A 22,965-nucleotide genomic window follows, 5' to 3' on the forward strand; every position below is an offset into this window, starting at 1 on the left:
TTTTTCCAAGAAAAATCGATTTAGATCTCGACCTGTTGAATCTCTAAGGAGAACCTTCTTTTTTTTATTCAAATTCTTCGGAAACAATATATATTCACAAACACGATTTTTTTAGGGTGATATTTAATTTAGGAAAAACAATTAAATGGAAAGGCTTATAACTTTCGTATCAGACGTTGGCACACAATTCAATCAGGCTTGAGGTCTCCAGCCGTGGAAAATACGGTACAAATTCGCTGGGTCGGTGGCCTGCTGTATAAGTAAGTTTACTTGGCCTCTCACCGACAGAGGAGTTCCCTTTTCCACTCCCCTGAGCTTCTGACTCAGACGAACCAGAGTCCGTTTGGCCGACTCGTTTACTTCGTTATCTACAGACTCTGAAAAACACAAAAACAATTACATGATCAGCGGGAACGCTTCTATCAAGAGCCGAGATAAAGAAATAGACAAATACCGTCGTCCACAACAATCTCAGAGACGTTAGATCCACGACGTTTGCTAAGACTCTTTTGTTTTTGCTGCAGAGCGGCCGCTTTTTGCGGCGTAACTGTCCATACATAAAGCGGGTCGTAGAGAAGCACTTCTAGTAAAGTTAGGATGCTATCTTGCTGCTTCCGCATCACCTCCATGGAGAATTCACAGCACCGACGGAATATGCCCTCTACTCCCAAAACGCCCATAGCATCGACTATGTCGCTGTCGATTTGTTAAACAATTTCAGAATTTCAAATAGGTCAAACGACAGATTAAAATGTAATTAGTTACCGAGTTAGACGGAATGGAACTGACTCCGGAATGGGCAAAACTGTCCCTTGATCAAAGGCAATACCGAGATCGATGTGAATCTGAAAAACATGACGACAACAAAATATACACAACTAGAAACAATTGAAAAAGATATTTCCCTAGAGTTACCAGTTCGGCTGTGTGTTCGTCGATAAGAATGTTCTGAAGATGTCGATCCCCAAGGCCAAGGATATAGCCGACCATGGACGAAGCAGCAGCGCTACGTGTGTAACTCAAACGCTTTTCAAACCAAACGGAAGGCGTTGAGTATTGTTCCAGGAAAAAGTGTCTGAATACGGGCGGGAAACGCGCACAAATTTCTCGATAGCGCTGGAGCCGCTCGTCTGAACTTTTAACGTTCATTAGATTAGCCATTTCCTTCCTGGCTTCTTCGGACGACAAGTCGCCTGGCTTGGCGTATCGCGAATGGGCGCCAGATTTGCCATCTTTTCCTATAATAACACGCGTGATCAACAACTTGTCTTCAATAAAATACAGAAAATAAATGTACCCAAAAGGAAAAATCCAATAGGATTGGTGCCTTCGCACCATTCAAGTAGACCACTTCTTCTTGATAAAGGCACAACTTTGTACGTCCTGATGTTCAATTTGCGCTGTCTAGTCTGTTCATCTTGCTCGAGGAATAGATTCATTGTAGAAAACACTTGTTGCATAACGGCATCCTGACGCAAATCATCTTTCCCTTTGAGCAGCATCGGACGAATCTTGCCATCCGTTCCCCGGCATTCCATTTTCTTTGGAGCGTTGATGCCGCCCACCAAGATGAAATGGGGATCGAAAGAGGTGATGCCAACCACCTGATCCTTTTGGTAGACACCGTCGGGGTTGACAGCTAAGGAGAAAGTGGGAACAGCAACATCTTCCAGATTGTTCATGCTACTCAATTCGACTGGAATTTTCAAAGCGTCAACACTACGATCCTTGACGTTGACTTCTTTATTTGCCAACCGGATCAGACTGGAATGCAGCTGTTCCAGTTTCTTGCAGCGAAGTCCTTCCTCTGGTCGCTTGCCGACTTTTTGGATCAATTTCTTCGCTGCCGTCACGCGATCCTCATCCGGACGTTGATTCGCTGACCGGGAAGTTTCTTCAATTTCCTTATCTTTGTTGGTCATAGCCAGAGCTAAGATGACAGGAAGCGTACTTGATGACAAGAAAACAAAATAGTTTATAAGCAAAATGAAATAAAAGAATATGAGAAATGTGATTAAAGAAAACGAACTGGTGTGGATGTTCCAGGGCGCATTTTTCAATCAAATTTTGCAACAGTTTGGGGAATTCGTCGTGATAGAGTTGCGGATTCAGTTTGGACACAAGCCGAGCAGCCAATTGTGGAAGAACGGGTATAAAATGATACGATGGTATTTTGGGTAACCAAGCCATCATCAGCTCAGTCAGTTTCACGTTGGTTCTGTTGTCGAACCATAAAGAAATCAAACGCGAAATCCTCTTATCGTAGGAAATGTTGGTGTTTTCTCCTCCCGCTTCCTCTCGAATTCCCACCTAAAATACAATCAAATTAGAAATAAAAAATGATTCAGAAATCATAACTGAAATTACCAAATAATTCTCGGCGGCTTCCAGTAAGTACGATTCCCTCTCTGTGAACAAGGTTTGAAATTCACTCATGTCATTTGTAGTTTCGTTGGTCATGAAGAGATTGGCTCGCCTGACTTCATCTTTGTTCTCATCCGGTGCGCTGGCTCTCATTTTCTTCAGCTCGGCCGCTTTGCCCTGGCGGATCTTGGCCAGTTTTTGCTGCGTTTCAAAGTCTCTTGATTCAATGTAGCTTTGAAGGTCTTTGTAAAGGGAATCGGCGTAAGCCGCCAGGACTTGGCGCGCATCGGATACGTGGTGCGATGAAGGATTTTCTTTGCCATCTAATCCGCTCCATTTTTGACGTGTTTGGGTGGCCAGGGCTGCTTCCAGCGATTTACGAAAGTAGAGGGAAAGAATCTGTCGAGGATTTTCAGAGCGGGTTTCGTGCAGCCATTGGCCGAGAAGATTCAAAACCCTCGGGTAAATCGGATGAGGGATTGTATCGTCTTTCAAAACTGTGGCCAAGGAACGCAGAGTATTTAGTGCTCGATCTCCGTCTTTGCGCTGCCATTCGGTCAGCGCCTTCTCCAGACTGAATTTCATTTTAAGATCTCGACTGAGATCTGGAAGCGTCGAGAGTTGCGAAAGGCAACGCCCAGCAACTGGATAGTTTCCATACTGACGGGCTTTACGACAAGTCTCCAACAAAGTGTTGACTAAAGCTGTTCTGGTTTCAGAAGAACGCGGAAAAAGTTCTTTCAACATGACGGCCCGAAGAGTCAAAATTGGCTCCAAGTAGCTGAAATCGCTAACGGGTAACCGATCCTGGGCCCACTTTTCTTGAAGTGAGGAAAGTTTCTTGTCGCATTGGTCGATATCCTCCACATCACACACCATTCGCAACAGCGTCAAGGAAGGATAAATAATTCGGCAACTTTCCAAACTGCCGGTCTGACAGAGCTTCTCAATAACGAGGGAACGGGACTGGGACACGCTGTGAACTAATTCTGCTTGATCACCTTGTTTCAAAGCCACAAGTGAATTGAAGAGCAATTGCTGAAATCCTGGTTTCTCTTCCATGTCCGTTTCGCGATGTTGGCTCCAGTTTGAAAGACGCCAAGCGCATTCGTATTGGTATTCCCTGACGGCTGGGCTGTCGTGATTGGAGGTGACATCGGACAAAGTTCGGTACAGTCCGCAACGCGACAAGGCAGAGAATGTCAACATCTGTTGATCTTCTGAATCCGTGTAGGATCCCTGGGCGTCGTAAAACTCTAGAGCTCGGAACCAATCCGATTCTTGTTCGTAGCGGCGGATGTCAGGTAAACATTGAAATCCAGTTCGACCATCCGGCTCACCCGTGCAGGTATAAGCTTCAAACAGCAGGTCCTGAACTGGATGCATTTTCCGATAGCCGCTAACGCCAGCGTCACTCAGAGGTTCAGAGTGGCCAATAATATTCAATCGATCCAGCCAAATCTCGGCGTACATGATCTAAAAATAAATGTAAATACAATCAATCTTAGCGTACGATCGTAATAATTTGAAAATTCTGGATTTACCGTGCTGAAATAGGCGCTGCATGACTGAGATGCTCGGGCAACATCGTAGTAATTCAAAGCGAGTCGGAAATTACGTTCCCAGGGTGAAACGGTTTTTTTGTCGCTTTTCTGTGAACGCAGGTGCTGGACAACTTGAAGTACTGTCTTGACCGACGGTTCGGCCATCTTGTAGGGCCCGGCAAGAACACTGTTGATGTGTGTTGAGAGGACATCTCTTATGCGCTCTTCTCCGCACGACAGCATTGCACGAACGACAAACGGCAACAAAACAGAGCAGAAATCCGATTGGAGACGGCAAACGGGCAAAAGATTAGCGAAAAAATTGGGGGTTCGGAACGATCCAATCATCGTGCAAGTCAACCGGATTATCCAAGAGTGTCCAGCTTGCGTCCACAGCAAGTCGTCGATGTTGTTGTCAAAGTACTGGGTATCCATAAAGAGACTTTTCTTTTCTTTTGGAGTTTTGGATCGGAATGGTATGAGCAGATTGCGCAATGGCCATGAATACTTTTTTGACAGTTGGACAAAGTTTTGACCTTCTACGCTATCCATGGCAGCTTGCATCACTCGGCCGGAAACACTGAGTAGTGGGCACTCATCGGCAAACAAGTACCGCACTAACATAGGGAAGACGGTCACAGCTAAGTGGAGCGTGGAGCTACCCTGAGCGTGATTTTCCATTTGACCCTGAATGGTTGTCGTATCTGGAACAGGTGTGTCCGGTTGAAGGATCAAAGTCGTCAGATCGGACGGCCCCAGTTCTCCTAAAGCGGCAGCGACTGCTTCCACTAAAATCGGCTTTGTTTTGCCCAGTTGAATCAAACTGCAGATGAGGCGGTGTAGACTGCTGCGGATACAATCTGAAGACGAGCTGTTTCTATTTTCCAACTGAGCGTAAAGTTGCATCACTTCCTTCTTCCGGTTGGCCAGCAATTTGGCTAAATTTTCTACACTTTCGACTGGAATGTTGTCGTGATCTAACTGATCCACCAGCCCCAAAAAGACGCCAATCTCTTCGTCCAGTGTGCGATTTCGGTTCTGTTTGCTCTCTTCCAGTGCTCTGCTCAAGTGGGCAAACTGTTCCAAGTTAGGAAACGGGCTCAATTGATCGGTAAAATTTCCAATTTCCTTTCGATGTTCTACGATAAGGTATTCCAGGATTTCAATGGCGAGCCATTGGAGTCTTCCGGAAGCTTTCGCTAGAGGCGTAACAAAGCCGACAATCGTCACCAAGAGCTGGGCAACAATATCCGGACAGGTATTCATGACCTTAACAATAATTCCTTTCACGATGATCAAAGCACCTCGACGTAGAGTCTCGTCCGTCTTCTCCTGGCGGATTATATGCCCCATCCGGTGAACCAAAGAATAGAAAACGTAGTAGAGCATCGTCTGTTGATTTTCTTCCGTGGAGTTGACTAGCAAATCAGATGCTATTGCCAGGTTGACTAGCGCTTGCTGCTTGTCCGTCAATCGACAGCCTGTCTCATAGGCGACAAACAACTCGACCAGCAGAGTATGGACTTCCCACGGATTTGTTGCAGTCCAAAGGGCAAGATGTTCAAATGGTTCAACGTTGGCATCAGCGATAACATCGGGCGAAAAGTGTCGAATAGCTTCGATGACGGCGGATTTCTCGAACCGGAAGGATCCAGTCAGCGGAAGAACTATTTCAGGGCCAAATAGTTGGGCAGCTACGTTGGAATCGTGAACACTACAGAGCAAGCGAATTACTAATTCCAGTAAGTTGTTTTTCAGGGCTTGACTGATGCGACTTTTATCCTGAATAAGTTGTTGGATCTCTTGATATTTGGTTTGAGCAAAACGATTCAGCGTTACCGGCGTTTCAGATCCTTTCAGCTTGGCTTCGGAAAGTCGCGGCAAGATTTTAGCCACTATAGGGGCCAGATTTTCGCACAACAAATCGGCGACATTCAAACCCATTAAATCCGCTACGTTCACAACTTTTTGGGAATCTTTTTTCAAGAATACCATGGGTACGATGACATTTTTGTGTTTATCTAGGAAACTGGTCAAGTTGGAAAAATGGTAAATGCCGAACGGAAAGTTCTCCAATTCTTCAGTTTCGAACCACCGATCCAGAAGAAACTCGAGTCGAGAATCAAGCCAGGCATAACAGTCTAAATTGAGTTGGCGGGCGGCCAGTTCTAGGGCACGTCGAACAGTTTCAGTTTCAATTGAATGATAACGAGCAAAACGAAGCATCATAACTAAGGTGGTCTTCTCCGCCCAAGGACTTTTCACGATGATAGAACTCAGCAGCTGAAGGATCGATGCAGATCGGGTGGTTACATCTCGCTGCTCATCCACTGCGGTTAATTCTTTGGTGACTATTGATGATGAAAGAGCAGCCAAAAGACTGTCCTGCCAACTTGTCGACGTGATGTTACCGTAGTCAAATAGCTGTTGGACCGCCTGACAGGTAGCTATCACTGTGGAATTGAACGGACGATTTAATCCAGCCAATGCTTCCAAACAGATTGGCGAAATGCCGGTTGCTTCGATAGTCCCAGCTCCCCATTTGAGCCAGTTGGCTGATGGCGAAAGGTTGGCAAGGCATCGGTAAAAGGCTTCTTCAACTGGCGGGCCGAACATTTCGTCTTGAATATCTGTCTGGAACCGAAGGAATAAACTGATGATTTTGGCTTTTGAAGAGGAGCAACCGACATTGGAAACATGTGCGGTGAGTTGAGGCAGCAAATGGAGAACGGCCTCTGCGGATTCGTAGTCGTAAATGAATTGGAGTCCTATCCCCGACATCAAGTCGACTAGATCCATGACGAGAATGGCATCTAGCGCTTCCAAGGGAGCCCGGATATAGGTTCGAAGTAAACAGAAGCCCAACTGAAGATGATAATAGGAGGTCGGATCTGTTCCAGCGTTGGATAACGCATGCATGAGATCCGTCTTCATAGCACAATAATCGGGACGAATCGCTTCAGAATGATCGACTGGACTAGAGACGGTGGATAATAGACGATAAAAGTCCACTTGCCACGCTTCGCCGTCTGTCAAAATGCAAGAGTCAAACAGACTGGTTCTTTTCTCTTCTTGAGTTTGATCGGCGATCTGAACTGAAGGGTGACTAGCGCCACCTCGGCGGATTTCGCCAAAAGTGTCATCTCGTGACTCGGCTCGAGATGAGGCGTTTACAAGTTTGCTGAAACACAGGTCCCAGATCGCCCGACGGAGAAAGTCTTCACCTGCCTGTCCAGCTAATTCGATGTCGAGAAGGGTTGTAAAATTTTGGAGGCACTGACGAGAATAGACGGAGTCTTCTGACAAGACTAAGCGGCAAATAGATTTCAGAAGGGGTAAAGCATTTTCACGAAGTTTGGACGTGTCGGAAAGCAAACCCGACAGAACGACATTGCGAACTAATGACAGGAAGCAAATGGCGTCATTTAAAGCCGAAAGCATTTCACTGGTTATTTTGTTGTAGTTTTCTAAATTCAGCGCCATTCGGACACAGAGATCGTTCATCAAGCAGAGTTGATCTACCAGAATCGTTGAGGACATCGGGCAGCTAGCTAGTGGCCGTGATGTGATGGGTTTTGACAGTTCTAGTAGATTTGTTTGATCCAACAACTCGACGAAACGAAATTTGGACTCCAAACGGTGACATTCAGAGTCGAACTGGATCGGAGCACTAAGTTGCACGAGATGAGAGGGTATGTCGATATTTTGGACGATTGGCTGTTTCATAGCGAGAGCAGCCAGTAACCTGAAGTGGAGGTTGGCCGTACTAGTACCGTACTCTTTACTCTAAAATAAAGTAGAAGAAAATCATTAACAAAACCGCTAGCTTTTAATGCTTGAAATTCTATACCTTGCAATTCAATAGCCATTCAGTTAGCAAAGAGCGGATGGATCGGTCTCCGACTGGATCTCCCAATCCATTCCAATTAAAGCTTGATGAATTTCTGTCCTTACTCTCAGATGGCTGAACGAAACCCTGATCGGGAAGAGTGTAACGATGCAGAAAAGCAGCAAGGCAAAGCATGGAATGACGATCGCATGGTACGGAACCACCAGGCCGGCCTAGGACTTGAGCGATTTGACGAGCCATTGGTTCTGATGCAATTCGATAAAGTAGCAAAGTCGCGATCAGAAGGAAACTCTCTTGGTGGCACTGATGAGCAACCACACATTTCCAAATCGATTCCCATAGTTTGGATACATTATCTAGCTGGAGAGAGGACTGGAGCAGTTCCTTGCTGTCTTGACGCCGTTCGAACAACGAGATGCAAACTATCCGAAACAGTTTAAAGCAGTGGGACATCATTTCGTATTTGCGGCAATCGTGAGTGACGTCGACCACGTAGTCCAGAAACTCTTTCATCTCGTGAGTCTGAGGAAAATCAGGATAAATTAAGACCAAATGCGTTGTGATTTGGAGCAAGGGAATGGATTCACTGGTGGCCCCCATCGTTCTTAAGCGATCGGTTAACTCCGAAAGGCCCGACATCAAGCGTTTCTTCTTGGCTGACGGGCCAGAAATTTGGGAAGTAGATGTTTCATCCATGATGCCCATTCGAGTGACATCCATGGTCAAATCTGACGAGGAGAAGATTTGGCGAGCTACACGTACAGCCAGCGTAATTGTGTTTGGTTCCAATTCAAGGACCTTTTTCTCTGCCGTCCTGTTTCGTTGGCTATATATGATAGGATAAAGAAATTGGTGGTTAAAATAGCTGTAGAACATTTTATACAGAAAGAATTCTTACGTGTTTGTTTTAACGACAAAGTCGATCAAACTGTGCAATCGGCGCATAGTTCGTAACCAATCATCTGGGCTTCCCGCCACCATAAAACCAATCTCATTGGCTTCGACTCCGCAGGGATGATGGGCGACCATAGCCAGAATCGAGAACTGAACAATTAATTCAATGTCCTCTAAATGATCGTGGCAAAGATCAAGGAATGTGTTAAGCGTGGTTTCGGTCAGCTGGCACAAAAGAAAACGATCTTCAGAACCAACAGAAAACGCAAGCTGAATGGCTGAATCGATCCAGATCTTGATTAGATGATGCTCTTTTTGCAGCATGGCTTTGTTGTTCAGGTTTTCAATAAAAAATTGCAGCTTTTTTCTCACTTTAAGTGAAATATCTGATTGGAGTGTACCATGATGCATGACATAATTTAGAAGACTAGCTATGGAGACATAAGTAACATTGTTGGGAATGTGGCTTCGTAAGATTTTCAAGCTCATGAGAAAGATACTCAGCCAAGAATTTGGTTTTAATTTTGACCAGTATCCTCTTTTGGATAATATTTCACGATTTAGGGCAGTTAAGTGATCCCTGCCAAATTTTTCAAGCATGAATGGGTCCTTTAATGCAGTCAAGCAGTGGTGAAGTACTATATCCACATCAAGTCTAGGTTTTCGTTCACCGGCCAAAACAATCACATTCAACAGACTACTTGCACTGAGTTTAAGATGATTTTCTCTTAACGTCTTCTGAGCTTGACTAAGTACTTTTCCTTTCGCTTCATCTTGCTTGAATTTCTCCACCTCCTATACAACATAAAGTCAGAATAGGTAAATTTTAAATATACTTTTAACAGAATCACCTTGCTCATGTAAGCAATGGCCGCATCGAAGACATTGTTCCAAGTAAACCCATGACTTGCATCAGTATTATCATCCAGTATTGCAATGTAATTTTGATTGCTCAACAAGATGTCAAGGGTTTCTGCACTTTTCCTCCTTTCAGTAATTTTCTCACTTCCCATACATTTGGACGTTTCAATAATGGACGATATTTGAAAGTCTCCATTCGCCATTATTAACCGAAACGACGAAAAGTAGAGCACGTGCGTCTGTTGAAGGACTGAGCCGGAATCAAAACAAATCGAAATTTTACCGATTTCGCCGCTTGGCGGTGAGGTTGCATTGCTACACGATATGGTAAAAATTTCTGTCTCAACATTTTTAACTTAGTAATTTTTCTATTTTATTAACTGTTTGGAATCACTAAACTATCGATGTTCAATTTCATGCAGGATAAATACAGTTCAGTATAAGTGTCTCCATAATATGTTTTACCAGAGTCATGAGACCTGGCTTTACTTCAAATTTCGTATTATAATTAATTCTTTTACTTTAAGCACTCGCATAAATAAAGGCTCGCGAAAAGCGACTTGAGTCGTAAACTTAATCATAAAGTTTGACTACACGGCAAAAGTATACAAATTAAATAAATTCCATGAGATACACGCTTTAAGTTTATTCAATAAAAAAAAGTCAAATCATGTAGCCTAACTAGGATACTGTTCTTCTTTTTTTCCTCAAACCACAGTTTTTAATTGGTGAAACTTTAATCGCTTCTTTTTCAACTTGATCTTCAATTTCAGTTACTGTTCTATCTTTGATTTCTTCCATGGTATTCCAAAATGAATCTTTTTCAACATCAATCGCTTCACCACTATCTAATTCCTGGTCGATTACGATTCCAAAATCTTGGCGCATCAACACGGCATTTAATCTAGATTTCAAGTAACTTTTGTGGAGAGGAGCTTGTCTATCTAAATGATGTACACGGACAAAGCGATCAAGTCCAACACTAACAACCAAGGGTTTGGTAGGATGACACACCATCTGTCGAATTGATCCGGTAAACCCACGGTAAGCATGGACCACTTTTTGCTGGCGGAAGTCAAAGAGCAGCATTCTCCCTTTTCCGCTGCCCACAATAACTTGGCTGAAAAATGAATGAAGAATAATGTTTTAACTGTCTAAGTACTTGATTTGTTTAAGAATAATTTACTTGGGTCTAGAAGCAATGGTTATACAGGTCCATGCTTCATCTGCTTCGGGAACGCAACTAATTACAGGTCGACGACCACGAGACTTGGGATCATAAAGGCGCACCTGCAAATGTAAAATAAAGTATTAAGGATATATTTCCAACCCCCCAAAAAAAGCTATATAACTTACAAAACCATGTCTTGAACTAGTGGCAATTTGTTCAGAATTACGAACAAATGCAAGATCACTGACCCAAATTGGAACTGGCAAGTCCAAGAAGTCATTTTTAACCTACACAATAAATAACTTTAATAAGTTCAGAAACAAAAGATACTAGTAACTTTTAACTACATTTTTTGCTTTGAATACAGGATGCTGAGAGTTTTCCATATCCCAAAGTTGGAGGTCATTTTTCTTACCACCAGTGGCAACAATGTTTTTGGTGAAAGGAGAGAGACGCATACAACACAGTCTCTCTCCTGTGTTAAGAGCATGGAATTCAACCTGTTGACTGGATTTGAATTTCCAGAGCTTTACATCTCCACTTTCAGATGCAGTGATAATAGATCTGTGGAAACATTGAAATATTAAGTTATTCTAAAGTAAACCGATTGGCATTATGCTTACTCATTGAGTTTTCCCACTCCACGTAGGGGACCTTTCCCAAAAGGTGTCTCCACACACCCTGAGAATCCTTTGAATTCAGAATCATAAATTTTCACCTTCTGACCTCTAAGGCCCAATAATATTTCACTTTCTTCTTCATTTCCCCATGCCATACATGTTATCTCTTGTTGACGATCCAGCGACTGTAAACTGTTAAGGTTTTTGGCGATGGTTTGCTGATTGTTGAAATTGACACCTAGCAAAAATATAATTTTATTAGCATTCTTAATATTTTAATAACGAATTTTTAACTTTTTACCCTTAAACAATCCAGTTTCCGCCCCAACATAGACATTGAAATCTTGCGTTGAAGACATTGTGTCAACCGAGCAGCATGGCATGGCATGAAATTTAAATGATCGTCTGCTTCGGCACAAATGTTGCCAAACCGTTTTAATGGCACCTCTCGAAGGCGGTTTAAGAAAATTTAAAAATTGAATTTTAAAAAAATTTCAAAGATAATTCTTGTCATAATAAACTCGTTGAAATCTGAAATCGTTGTTCTCATGTTCTGATAATCTTATTTCATATCTTTCAAATCAACACTGGCGCCAGTGACAGAACAAGGCGGATCGGGAAGCTCGAAATGCCGTGAGCGTGAGAAGGTGTGATAGTTTTTGCTGATAAGAATGTGAGATTTGGTGTTATTTTTATTTTATTTTTTGGGAACGAGACGATAATATGCATTTGGAAGCATCAGATCACACTTCACACAAATATGTATACAGCTTGTACGGGGTTCATAGAGAAATCTGTTTGCGCATATTTTTAACACCTTATTAACGTAATTTCATGATCGGGAAATTTTCATTCTCACCTCATCCATTTGTCGAGTAACGAAACTTTTTGAAACAATGGTGAAGGAGTTCTCAACCTAGATTTAAGCCATTCCTACTTCCGATTAAATTTACTTCCCATGTTCATAGCTATTGTTCGGTACATCCGTGTTTGGTCCACTTGACTTTGCAAATCAGGTCAAATATGATTAATGGTATCCATAATAACACGCAAGACAGATTTATAATTAACTAAACCAGAATTTTCCATTGTAGTTCCGAACTTGTTACTGTTTACGACAACTGTATCATTTACATTTATTTGTATTTACTGCTCCGCTTCCAACACGATGTTTCATAGAAATTATCAAGTCGTGCAAATTCTTTTTTTCTCTCGCTGCTATCGTTGTTGTTTTTATTTCAATAGAAATGTGACAGTACCCTCCGGAGACATTTTTATCTAAAAATCGCAAAATGACTTTCATTTCGGGTAGTACTCTACGCACTAAGCTTTGGTTATTATTATTGCTATCCCGGTTACTTTGTACTCGGCGGTTTGTATAATCAGACGCCGGCCGATAACAGTTACATCCCGGCACGCCAGCGCTCGTTTATGAATGAATAGTCGTCTTTTTCTCTTTTGTCTGTGTCGCCAGACTGGAAAACGATTGTCTGCGAAAGGGCTCTGTAGCAAGACTGTTGAACTTTTGCGTCCCATTTTGTTGTGTTTTGCATTCCCTCGAGCGCAACGTCCGTATTTAGTTACCCGTGCAATTCCGGCATTTTCTCTCTTAAAATTTCCTCCGCATCACCGCTTCATGCAAATGCGTCATCTTCTTAGCCTCGAGCTAATGCCACAACAAAAACTTACCTTTTCAGTTTATCTTATCAATATACAATAGCTATTTTCTTGTCTGAACTCTGAAAGTCCTTGAAACAAGAACTTGGCGTTCAGTTCAAACTTGATTCTCAACGCAACAAGTCGCTTTTAGTACTTCCCGTTTTTTTAATCAAAATGTCAGTTCGTCTAGGATACTGGAATATTCGAGCGGTAAGTTAAAATACCTAGAAATATTTAACTGTAACTGGTTAACTTAAATTTGCTGATCTGGTGTCTATAGTACGCCCAGCCGATTCGTCTCTTGTTGGCCTATACCGGAACGGAAGTAGAAGAGAAACGCTACAATTTCATAGGAGCAGAATGGGATCGCAGCGAATGGCTGAACGAGAAATTTTCCCATGGTCTTGATTTCCCAAATGTAACAACACATAATTTTCCTTATCGATTGTTGTGCGCAATCAACGCAGCATCAGCCATTATATTTTGGAAATTTCCTTTTCTTTTTATCAGCTTCCTTACTACATCGACGGGGATGTCAAATTGTCTCAAACGTTCGCTATTTTGAAATATCTGGGACGAAAGCACGGCCTGATCGCTAAAAACGAAGCTGAACAAATTCGCGTTGATTTAATCGAAGCCGAGGCACTTGACATGCGCTCACGATGGGTCGCACTTTGTTACGGACCTAATTTCGTGAGTCAAATATCTTTGGCGAATTTCAGATGGAAGTAAAATTATTATGATCAAACATTTAGGAAACCAACAAACCGGAATATCTAAAAAATTTGGCTCTAAAGTTGAAAGAATTGTCCGACTATTTGGGAAGTCACAATTATTTCAGCAGTGATAACGTAAGTTCTGATAACGGAGCGACGACGACGTTTCCCCTGTGCTAATTCCGTGTTGTTTCAATTTTTTAGATCACGTACATAGACTTTCTGATGTACGAATTGTTGGACCAAAACAGTCATTTGGAGTCTACAGTTTTGGATGAGTTCCCTAATTTAAAAGCTTTTCACGCTCGAATCCAAGGATTGGAACAGATCGCGGCTTACATGAAATCGGATAAGTTTCTAGCCCGTCCACTCAACGGCCCCATGGCATCATTTGTTGGCAATTAATTACAATCACCCAATTGATGCTGATACTTTCACACCATCCATTATAGGTTTTCCACCACAACGCTAAAATTTGTTTGGTCACAATAAAATTAACTAACAGGTGAAATATGTTACGTTTCCCAAAAAATTAAAGTGCTCGATATAAAACGCACACACTGCAGTGTATTAATAATCTCTATACGTATACCAAGCATATATAATTTCTGTTTTTAGAGAAATTTCTTTTTGATATGGGAGCTGAAATTTGAGTAGGGATAATCACATGAGAAAACGTTTGATTCACGATTAGCAATGAAAATGAAATGAAATTGGATGAAATGAAAATGTCAGACTTACGCCCTTTACGAATGAATACGCCTTTTTATTATGTAATGAAAAAAAGCGACGAAAGGAGCGCGCGAAATAAGTGAAAACTGGTTAGTTTTATTTTTTTTTTTTTACAACCGCGATTTCCTGAAAAATAGGACGCGGCTGTACTTTCTTTCGATGCTTTCAACCTGAAAGGAAGAGTCCGTAGTAAAAAAAAAAGGGGGAAAGACGCATTCACACAGTTACGCACCTAAATGGCTGTTGCTTCGCTGTTGTTTCCCTTTGGATTTCTCAAACGGTGATTTCACTAGTCGAGGAAGAAAATGCAATTTTCTCATGATTCTCTCTTTTGTTATATCCAAAGGGAAACAAATAAGCTTTGCTCTTTTTTCGCCCTCATTCCTCTACGGGTTTGTCCTCCAACTCGGCCGAATCGTAAACGAGATCTAATCGATCGATTGGAATAGAATTCAGACTCCATTCCATCATGTCCTCCATCGTGATGGCATGATCACCAATCTCGTCGTTTTCGCGCTGACTAGTGACGGCTAGATTCAGGGAATCCGAGGCGATTAGATCTTCATCGGCCAGAGTTTTGTCATTCTGTCGGGTAACACGTTCGGCAGTCTTTTGGACAAATCGGACTCTTGGAGGGAATCGAATTCTTGGCGAATTGGTTCTCGGCACAGCTGCGACGGTACTATTTTTGCTGGCAACTACCGGCGCTTTTTCTTCTTCTTTCACCAACACCGAAACAGAACTTTGAACTTTTTTACTTGCCGGCATGATGGTCAGCGTTCCGTTGCCTCGTTTCAGTGATTTGACTCGAACTCGCTTCTTCTTCTTCCTGGTGCCGGCCTTTGTCGATGGTATTGGAGTCGCTGTGGTTGTTGTTGTTGTGGTTGTCGTATAAGCTGTCGTAGGTGTTCTGGTTGTTGAAGGAATCTCTGTAGGTGGTGCCGTAATCGATGGAAACTCTGTGGGTATCATGGTGGTCGTCGGGATGTCCGTTTGATAATCCGCCAGGGCATAAGGGACGGTAACATCTTCCACGATTTTAGGAGGAGGACTCTTATCGCGGACGCGCAACAGCAACGGAGGGATAATACCGTCATCAAAGAAAATGACATCTGAATCTGAAGTGTTGCTTGAATAAAATTCTTCTTCAACAGGAAGAAAACTCTCCAAATCAGAAATCTGGTCCTCGTCAGGAAGAACGGTGACAGAAAATGAATCGTCATTTTCGTTTCTTATTTTGCTGTAGCCGCGGATCGACTCACTTGGGCCATCCTCTTCTAGCAGTGACGTAACTGTAAAGTCGTAGACGGTTTCTTTCTGAGACGGTTGCTTTCTTCTCGGTTGTGTACGTTGGCCGTATTCATCGTTGGATGTCGTCGACCCTTTGAATTTATATTTAGCCAATAAAGGCGAATGTTCTTGATCTGTCGGTTTTTCGGTTTCTGGCTCGACAGGAACTTGCACCGTAGAGACTGGAACTGGACGATTGTTAATTGGTCGAGTGATCTTGAAACGAGGAGGACTGTTTTCGTATTTCGGTTTCCTGGATATCGGTTGATTCACTTTGTACTTTCGAACTGCATCGGGTTTCTTTGTTGTCGTAATTTCCTCTTGTTCCCATTCCGGGGGTTCTGTTGGTGCTTCGCCTTCTAGGGATTCGTCTAGCGTCGTTGTAACAAACGATTGATTTCTCGGGTTGAGAATTGGACGGATTGAAGTGATGGCGATTCCCGGGGGCGGATAGGTTGCAGGTGAGTAGCCAGGAACCCCGTAAGGTCTTTTTTCCGGCCGGTAATTTGATTCCGGTGTAAGGTATCCAGGCTTTAAAACAGGACGAATTGGTTGTCCAGGTCGCGGTGGATAATATGGAGGGCGGTAACCGTTTGGCTGCTGATTGGCAAATGGACGCGGTTGATACTGCGGTCGGTATTCTTCATTATATTGCGGTCGTTGGGGCGGATAAGAAGGCGCGGGTTCCGGTTTCTGTTCGGAATCATAAGACACGAGCGGTTTATCTGATAAGAAAGTTGTAGGCTCATATGCGGGTTTCTCTTCCGGATCGATCGGCTCCTCAGGTTTCCGCTCGGGTTCGTATGATTCATCCGGTTTGTTTGAAAAGAAAGTTGCCGGCTTTTGAGGTTCAACCGGCCTTTCAGCATAAGATGGTGTAGCTTCATACTGAGGCTTCCGTTCAGGCTCATAAGGTCTGTCAGGTTTGTCAGGATAAGAAGGAATTGGTCTATATAATGGTTTCTGTTGGGGTTCGTATGATTCCTCCGGCTCATTCGAAAAGAAAGTTACAGGTTTACGAGGCTCTTCTGACTTCTCTGGATAGACTGGCGTAGTTTCATATTGAGGCTTCAGCTGTTCAGGCTCATAAGGTCGGGTAGGTTTGTCAGGATATGTAGGAATTGGTTGATACGAAGGTTTCTTTTGGGGTTCGTATGATTCTTCTGGTTTATTCGTAAAGTAGGTAACAGGTTTCCTATCGGGTTCATCCTGGTCGATCGGCTCTTCAGGATAAGATGGTGTAGTTTCATATTTTGGTGGTTTCGGTTCATAAGGATTAATAGGTTTGTATCCAGCTTTCTGCGGAGGTTCATCCTGGTCGATTGGCTCTTCAGGATAAGATGGTGTAGTTACGTACTTGGGTGGCTCTGGCTCATAGGGTTTAACAGGTTTGTATACAGGCTTCTGTTGTGGTTCGTAGGACTCAGATGGTTTGTCCGCAAAGTTCGGCAAAGGTCTTTGTTGCGGCACATATACTTCTGCAGGTTTAGCAGGGTAGGCGGGTTTCTGTTGCGGTTCATACGGTTTAATCTGTTGCTCCGGATAGAAAGGTGGAGCCTGATAAGGCGGTCTTTGCTGGGGTACGTATGGTTGCGCAGGTTGGTATTGCGGTCTTTGTTGTACGTACGGATCAACAGGATCGTAAGCAGGTGAAGCCTTAAATGGTTTTAGGGGTGATTCAGTCGGTTTGCTTGGATAAGACGGAGTTGACTGATAGGATTGGGGTTCGTATGGAGGATATGGAGGTCTGGTAGGAGCTGGTTCATAAAGAGGGGTCCATTGATTACTGGATGGTTTATCCAGATAAGGACGAAGATTTAGTTGTTGAGGAGGCCGGTTTTCTGCTTTAGGGGGTGCAGTCGGTGGGTACCGTTGTGGTGGGGGTTCCTGTTGGGGACGCTGTTCATTTTGTTGTTGTGGAATTTGATTAGGACGAACTGGTCGCTCCAAATTCGAAACAACTTGCTGATGTTGATGACGATTTTCGTAAAACTGATCTGGTAAATGGAATGGACGAATCGGCTGTGCAGCCAGAGTTTTTGGTTTTTCTGTAGGTTGGTAGAATGGATGATAAACGTTTGGATCATAGATTATACTAGCTTGTTCCTCAAATTTTTGAGTGCTTTCTTTTGGAATGTAAACTGGTGGATCTGGGAACTTATCTGGACGAGGAGCAGTGTAGATTGGCGGTGGAGTCGTAGGACGTGGTTGCTGTTGAGCAGCGTACGGCTGGGCGATGTAAACCGGTGGTGGAGAAGAAGAAGATGCAGAAGCAGGACCTTTAGGTGGATTACGATGAAGTGGTGGAGAAGAGGAGGGTGCAGAAGCTGGATCTGTCGGTGGATTACGATGGAGTGGTTTTTGTTCTATTCCGCCAGGAAAATTGGATGGGCGTTGCTGTTCAGGTCGCTTCCGCCCATCTTCAAGTTCACGTCCTCTATCTGTCGGAGTAGGATGAACGATGAAAGTGTTCACCTGACTGGTCACAACTCCTTGATAAGGTTGCGTCGGGAACGCGTGTTTGCTTAATGGAGGCTGCCCGGAATTCTGCGGAGGAAATTGATTTCTAGGTGGATAGATCGGTGGAACATTCGGACCAGGTTCACCGCTCACAGGAGTCTGCAAACTTCCAGTTGCAAATCCCCAGTGAGATTGTTCCGATCGTGGAATATCGTGCGGTCCATTCTCGTAACGTACAGTGGCCCGGTAACCGTCATCATCAGCTACATAAGATACAATTTGCCATCGATTATCTGGTAAAAAAATCCTATATTCTCCTCGTGTTCTTCCTTGTTCGAGTTTCTGAGAATGAGTCGACTGCAAAAAGGTAAAACAAAACAATTTTTAGAAAATGAGACGATTTATAGTAAACCATAAACTTATGAAAAACGACGGAAAATATTAGTAAATAAACAAAACTTTCGCCGTCATACGCAACTGTTGCAAGTCCGGCTGACATATTAAATGTTATTTGAAACAGTTCACGCCCTCATATCTTCTCTTTTAATGTTCCAAAAATAGGCAACAGAGAAATTGTCGCATTAAAGGCAAGCGGAAAGGCACTCGAGCGGTTGTTTATAAGAGAAAAGCACACAAAGCGAGATGTTATGCTACTGTGTGTACACACGGCATATGGGCTCTCGTTACGGTCGGAAACATTAGGAGTGAAAGTGTGGCGAAAAGCACCGAGCCTTTACACACGCAAAAGTCAGTTAGCATAGCATCAGCGGCGGTATTGTTGCGATGACAAGTGGGTGACCACCTGCTATTCCCCAGATCACTTTTGTTTTCCCTTTCTACGCATATAGAGATGATATCTTGCGTAAGTGTGCAGAAACAATCCCACCCACAAAGAAAAAACATAAACACCGCCCGCAACCACAGACGGAATATGTCGGTGACTTTATTCTCATCTCAAAATAGTGAATAAAGAAGTAACCACGCGTCCTACTGACCAAAACAAAGGGAATTGTAGAGTTTTTTCGTCGCCTGTACAAAGATTTCACTCTCAATCACAGCTCGTTAGTGAAAATTTTATGGAAAGAAGAAGGCGGGAAGAGAGAGAAGAATCCCACCACAGTATTCAGAACGTTGTCATCAAAAGATGTAGAGAAAGTAATTGCGCTTTTTGTGGTTCGATCAATTCGTTTCGGGGCAATGAGTTAACCTATTGCATTAACCGCAAACAATATTTTTATCCTTTTTTTTTGCGAAATGGAAATTAGAAAGCTTGCAAAGTTGTCATGAAATTTTAACAGAGGAGAAAATTTAATCGTAAAAAAATAGATGTCACTAAAAGAAATTGTGTTTTCACGTACCCTTTTAGATTCGTCGGCTTGTTGATCGTCGACTGGCTCTTCGGTGATCCCAGTTGCAGAATTGGAAACGATCAGCAAAAGAACGATCCCAAATGTGGAGAGAAACATCGCCGACGTACACAGGGATATCCGCGCCATCAGCTGAAGAAATTATGTTTTCTTCTTTTCGTGTTGCAGAGATGAAAAGAAAAGAAGCGCCGGCTGCGCACAAAGAGAGAAGAAGCACGAATGGCAAGACTTTGCTAAAGGAGAAGCCCTTTATATTAACTTCGGCAGTCTCCAGCGTTTCTTTGGGGGTATACCCGCCCCGATGTTGGGCCTCCCTCTCTCTCTCTCTCGCGAAGAAGACGAAACTTTCTCCGTGATAGCTCCCTGTTATAATAAATGGAAAGGTAAGAGCGAAACAACAGAAATATCAATGGGAAACGGTCAATTAAAAATCGTTGGGACAAAACGCACCGATGAGAGAGAAAGAGAGAGGGATTATGGTTTTTTCCTCATTGTTTGACTACGTTTTATACATGCTTATCTTTTCTCCGACTGATTTCCAACTTAGTGGACCACACAAAAGCTCAGCTTTTTACATCAAACAAATATATTCCTATCATAAAAATAATCTACGGAAGGATAACTAGAAAGTAGTTTCTATTTCAATGAAATGGAATCGCCCGACGGTATCGGATGTCGAATACCGGTTTTACGATCGTTGTAAAAATGGTCAAATCGTTTCAGATAGGTGTTAAACCTTGAACAGGAGCCACCAGAGAAATACAAATAACAATTTAAGGGCAACAAAGAATGTCCAAAGTAATATATAGCTCAACACCCAACGACATTAAAGTGTCATCTTCTTATTTGACCGTGTCAATTGCGTAATGAGTAAAAACCTGTAATTGAAACCGAACCAAATGATAGAGTAAGAGAGAGAAAGTTGACAGGTGTGTTAATTTAAGTACTACGTGCTCCTCGTTGAACACACGGCAACGTTCAGTCGAAAAAAAGAAGAGGAGGGCATTTAAAAAACATTAACCGCGTGAATTACCGCCTAGTACATGAGGGACCCGCGTACAGCAAAAGAAAGGGAGATCTAAAGGAACCTGATAAATGACTCTTGGGCAAGAAGAAATTGTAGATGATATGGTGGTTTGCAAAATTATCTCGAACGGACGAGTAACGAGGTCTTCGTTTCGGTTTTGAATTGCGAGACTTGTGCGATGGCATTAATTCATCTTCCACTTTCTTTCAGATAAAACCGCGCCCTTGGCGATCCAGTCTACCGTCAAATGTCAATGCATTGTTGACCAACACGATACATTACTTACTGACAGTGGTCAAAGAACCGCCAATCCATCTGTAATTCTGTAATCTATAACATCGGGATCAAAAAGAATTATTAGAAAGTGGTGGCAAGGTTATCTAAAATACACAAGAATGCGTTCCGGATTTATTCACCCACACAGTTAAAAGAAGAGAACGGTACATTCTAAAAATGTACGCTAAAGTAAAAAAACAAGATGAAATTTAAGTTAAGAGCATCTTGGTAAAAAGAATACTTTTGAAAAAGGTAATGGGGTGAGTTGAGGTTTAAAATCGTGCAGCAATATACACTGACAGTGTAAAAATTAATCAAACCACATAATAAGGTTAATTGTTCGAAGTTCCATTTTGCTCGCTGTAGTCGTAAATGCCATTAGGATCCGGGTACACGTACTGAGGATATAATGGGTAAGGCATTGAATAGTTAGGCAACAAAGGCTGGACCTGATTTAATCGCCAATCAGATGAGAGAGGTTGATCCATTAGAGGAATAAAATCCGGTGGTGGAAAGTAATCATTAATCGGCCAAAATGAAGGTTGTCCTGTTCCGGCTGGACGCATCATCCAAGCATTTTCATCTGCCATATCTACTGAATATTGTCCGTCGTGATGTTGTTGGTACCAAGCATTCGGCTAAATGTAAACAAATGAATATCATTTAAAAGTGTCGATGAGGTTATGAATTGCATTACCTCAGAGTTGAATATTGGCTGCTGGAAATTGTACGTGCCGGGTTGGAAAGTCAGTGAAAAAGCAGTAGGCACGACGGAAGAAGTATTAGCCTCAACATTGTAATCAGTTGCCAGATTTCCATCTATTTCTGGTTTAACATTTTGTTGCTCCTGTTGCCCGTCAACACTTTCATCCAAGGATGATGAGAGATTGTTCGAAGTCATAGGAAGTGGAGTCATGTGCAGAAGTGGAGGAGGTGCAACAGTAGGCAATTTCCAATAACTAATGCATGGACGAGAGCCGGCAATGTAATGTGCCTCCTCACTGATGGGGGCTTTAAAGAAACGGCATCGTCGACAGATTTTTCCCTGTTTAGAGTCACGACGGCGACGATTGCAAAACCAATTCTTTAATTTAAAAAAAAAAAAATAAATAAATTAGCTATCTCAAGTTTGAATATTTAATAGAAAAATGTTACATTACTTTGGCTTGTCCAACTGACATAAGTAAGTCTTTGCACAGGGTCTCGAATTCTAACTTTGAAGGGTAGGGATTACTTCGGTAGACGTGATCCATTCCTTTAATCATACCTTCAGTCAAGACTGGTTTTGCTGTTGTCCCATTGATTTTAAGTTCTAAAGTTAGTGAAAAACAGATGTAATCTAGTTCGAAAATCGTCCATCGTAAAGAACATGAAATCGAGGTCTGAAGTTTCGTCGTTGGTTTCTTTCACCACGTGGTGGTAAATCGTAATGTAAAATCTCACTTTTCAATAATTCATATGGTCCGTGAAAAGTATGCAATACGCAACACAGCATTCCCAAACATGTAGCAAACAATTCACACAATTAAGAGTTAACTTACCACTTTTAACTGGCTGCAGGTCCATGATTCAAGTTAAAAAATTTCCAAGATGGAGGACTATGTTTCAACACTTGATCGAATTCACCATGAGGGCTTTCAGCAACTTCGAATAAACAAACAGAATTTTCTATTTTTTTTTTTTTAGTCACCAAACTTCACTTTGAACGAATAAGGCAGCAATAAGTGGCAAATTGATTATTTGTGAATGCATGCATCAACTAGACGTCGATCGATCGTATCAGATTACCGAACAACGAATGACCACATCCACATGACTTTTCAACCCCTCAGTCCTCACACTGAAGATTTCTGGAGGGAAAACGAACCAGAGAGAAAGGAGGGGTAGAACGTTAATTTCTTTTTTCACCACCATGGCGTTGTTTTTTTTTTATTGAAAAGACAAGAACTGAAAAACCAGTTAGCCTAAACTGTTATAATAAAAATAAAAAAAAACTATTCTCTAATAGAAATGTAGTATATTATTCAAGAAAATAATATATTGATGAAGAGCAAAAGACAAACAGGGTTGAGAGGGGCAACGGAATGGAACACGGAATTTGATGAGATACGGTGGTGAAAAATCTATGTCATTT

At 42.5% G+C, this 22,965-nt stretch overlaps 5 protein-coding genes across 5 annotated transcripts; 1 reads left to right on the forward strand and 4 right to left on the reverse strand.

Annotated features, from left to right (window-relative positions):
* Window positions 1-30: 30 nt before the first annotated feature.
* Window positions 31-9,784, reverse strand: LOC124315090 (serine-protein kinase ATM-like). Its single transcript, XM_046780468.1, has 11 exons — window positions 9,504-9,784; window positions 8,657-9,447; window positions 7,759-8,584; window positions 3,909-7,694; window positions 2,368-3,840; window positions 2,030-2,310; window positions 1,298-1,950; window positions 916-1,238; window positions 766-845; window positions 455-696; window positions 31-377 (listed from the first exon to the last, which is right to left on the reverse strand). Exons 1-11 carry the CDS (start codon window positions 9,714-9,716, stop codon window positions 193-195), a joined length of 8,853 nt encoding a protein of 2,950 aa, XP_046636424.1. The 5' UTR covers window positions 9,717-9,784; the 3' UTR covers window positions 31-192.
* A 360-nt stretch (window positions 9,785-10,144) lies between these two features.
* Window positions 10,145-11,731, reverse strand: LOC124315371 (WD repeat-containing protein 74-like). Its single transcript, XM_046781013.1, has 6 exons — window positions 11,606-11,731; window positions 11,308-11,542; window positions 11,032-11,248; window positions 10,870-10,971; window positions 10,700-10,803; window positions 10,145-10,633 (listed from the first exon to the last, which is right to left on the reverse strand). Exons 1-6 carry the CDS (start codon window positions 11,685-11,687, stop codon window positions 10,195-10,197), a joined length of 1,179 nt encoding a protein of 392 aa, XP_046636969.1. The 5' UTR covers window positions 11,688-11,731; the 3' UTR covers window positions 10,145-10,194.
* A 1,291-nt stretch (window positions 11,732-13,022) lies between these two features.
* On the forward strand, window positions 13,023-14,190 carry LOC124315588 (glutathione S-transferase Mu 1-like). The gene is made up of 5 exons (XM_046781362.1): window positions 13,023-13,173; window positions 13,244-13,381; window positions 13,474-13,656; window positions 13,719-13,814; window positions 13,884-14,190. The coding sequence occupies exons 1-5, from the start codon at window positions 13,138-13,140 to the stop codon at window positions 14,082-14,084; spliced, it is 654 nt and encodes a 217-aa protein (XP_046637318.1). The 5' UTR covers window positions 13,023-13,137; the 3' UTR covers window positions 14,085-14,190.
* Window positions 14,191-14,226: 36 nt separating this feature from the next.
* LOC124315111 (adhesive plaque matrix protein-like) lies at window positions 14,227-20,588 on the reverse strand. The gene is made up of 2 exons (XM_046780521.1): window positions 19,520-20,588; window positions 14,227-18,518 (listed from the first exon to the last, which is right to left on the reverse strand). Exons 1-2 carry the CDS (start codon window positions 19,655-19,657, stop codon window positions 14,790-14,792), a joined length of 3,867 nt encoding a protein of 1,288 aa, XP_046636477.1. The 5' UTR covers window positions 19,658-20,588; the 3' UTR covers window positions 14,227-14,789.
* A 356-nt stretch (window positions 20,589-20,944) lies between these two features.
* Window positions 20,945-22,676, reverse strand: LOC124315518. The gene is made up of 4 exons (XM_046781251.1): window positions 22,373-22,676; window positions 21,992-22,143; window positions 21,529-21,915; window positions 20,945-21,469 (listed from the first exon to the last, which is right to left on the reverse strand). Exons 1-4 carry the CDS (start codon window positions 22,395-22,397, stop codon window positions 21,164-21,166), a joined length of 870 nt encoding a protein of 289 aa, XP_046637207.1. The 5' UTR covers window positions 22,398-22,676; the 3' UTR covers window positions 20,945-21,163.
* Window positions 22,677-22,965: the final 289 nt, after the last annotated feature.

Source organism: Daphnia pulicaria, chromosome 11 (genome assembly GCF_021234035.1).
Source record: "Daphnia pulicaria isolate SC F1-1A chromosome 11, SC_F0-13Bv2, whole genome shotgun sequence".
Lineage (NCBI taxonomy): Eukaryota > Metazoa > Arthropoda > Branchiopoda > Diplostraca > Daphniidae > Daphnia > Daphnia pulicaria.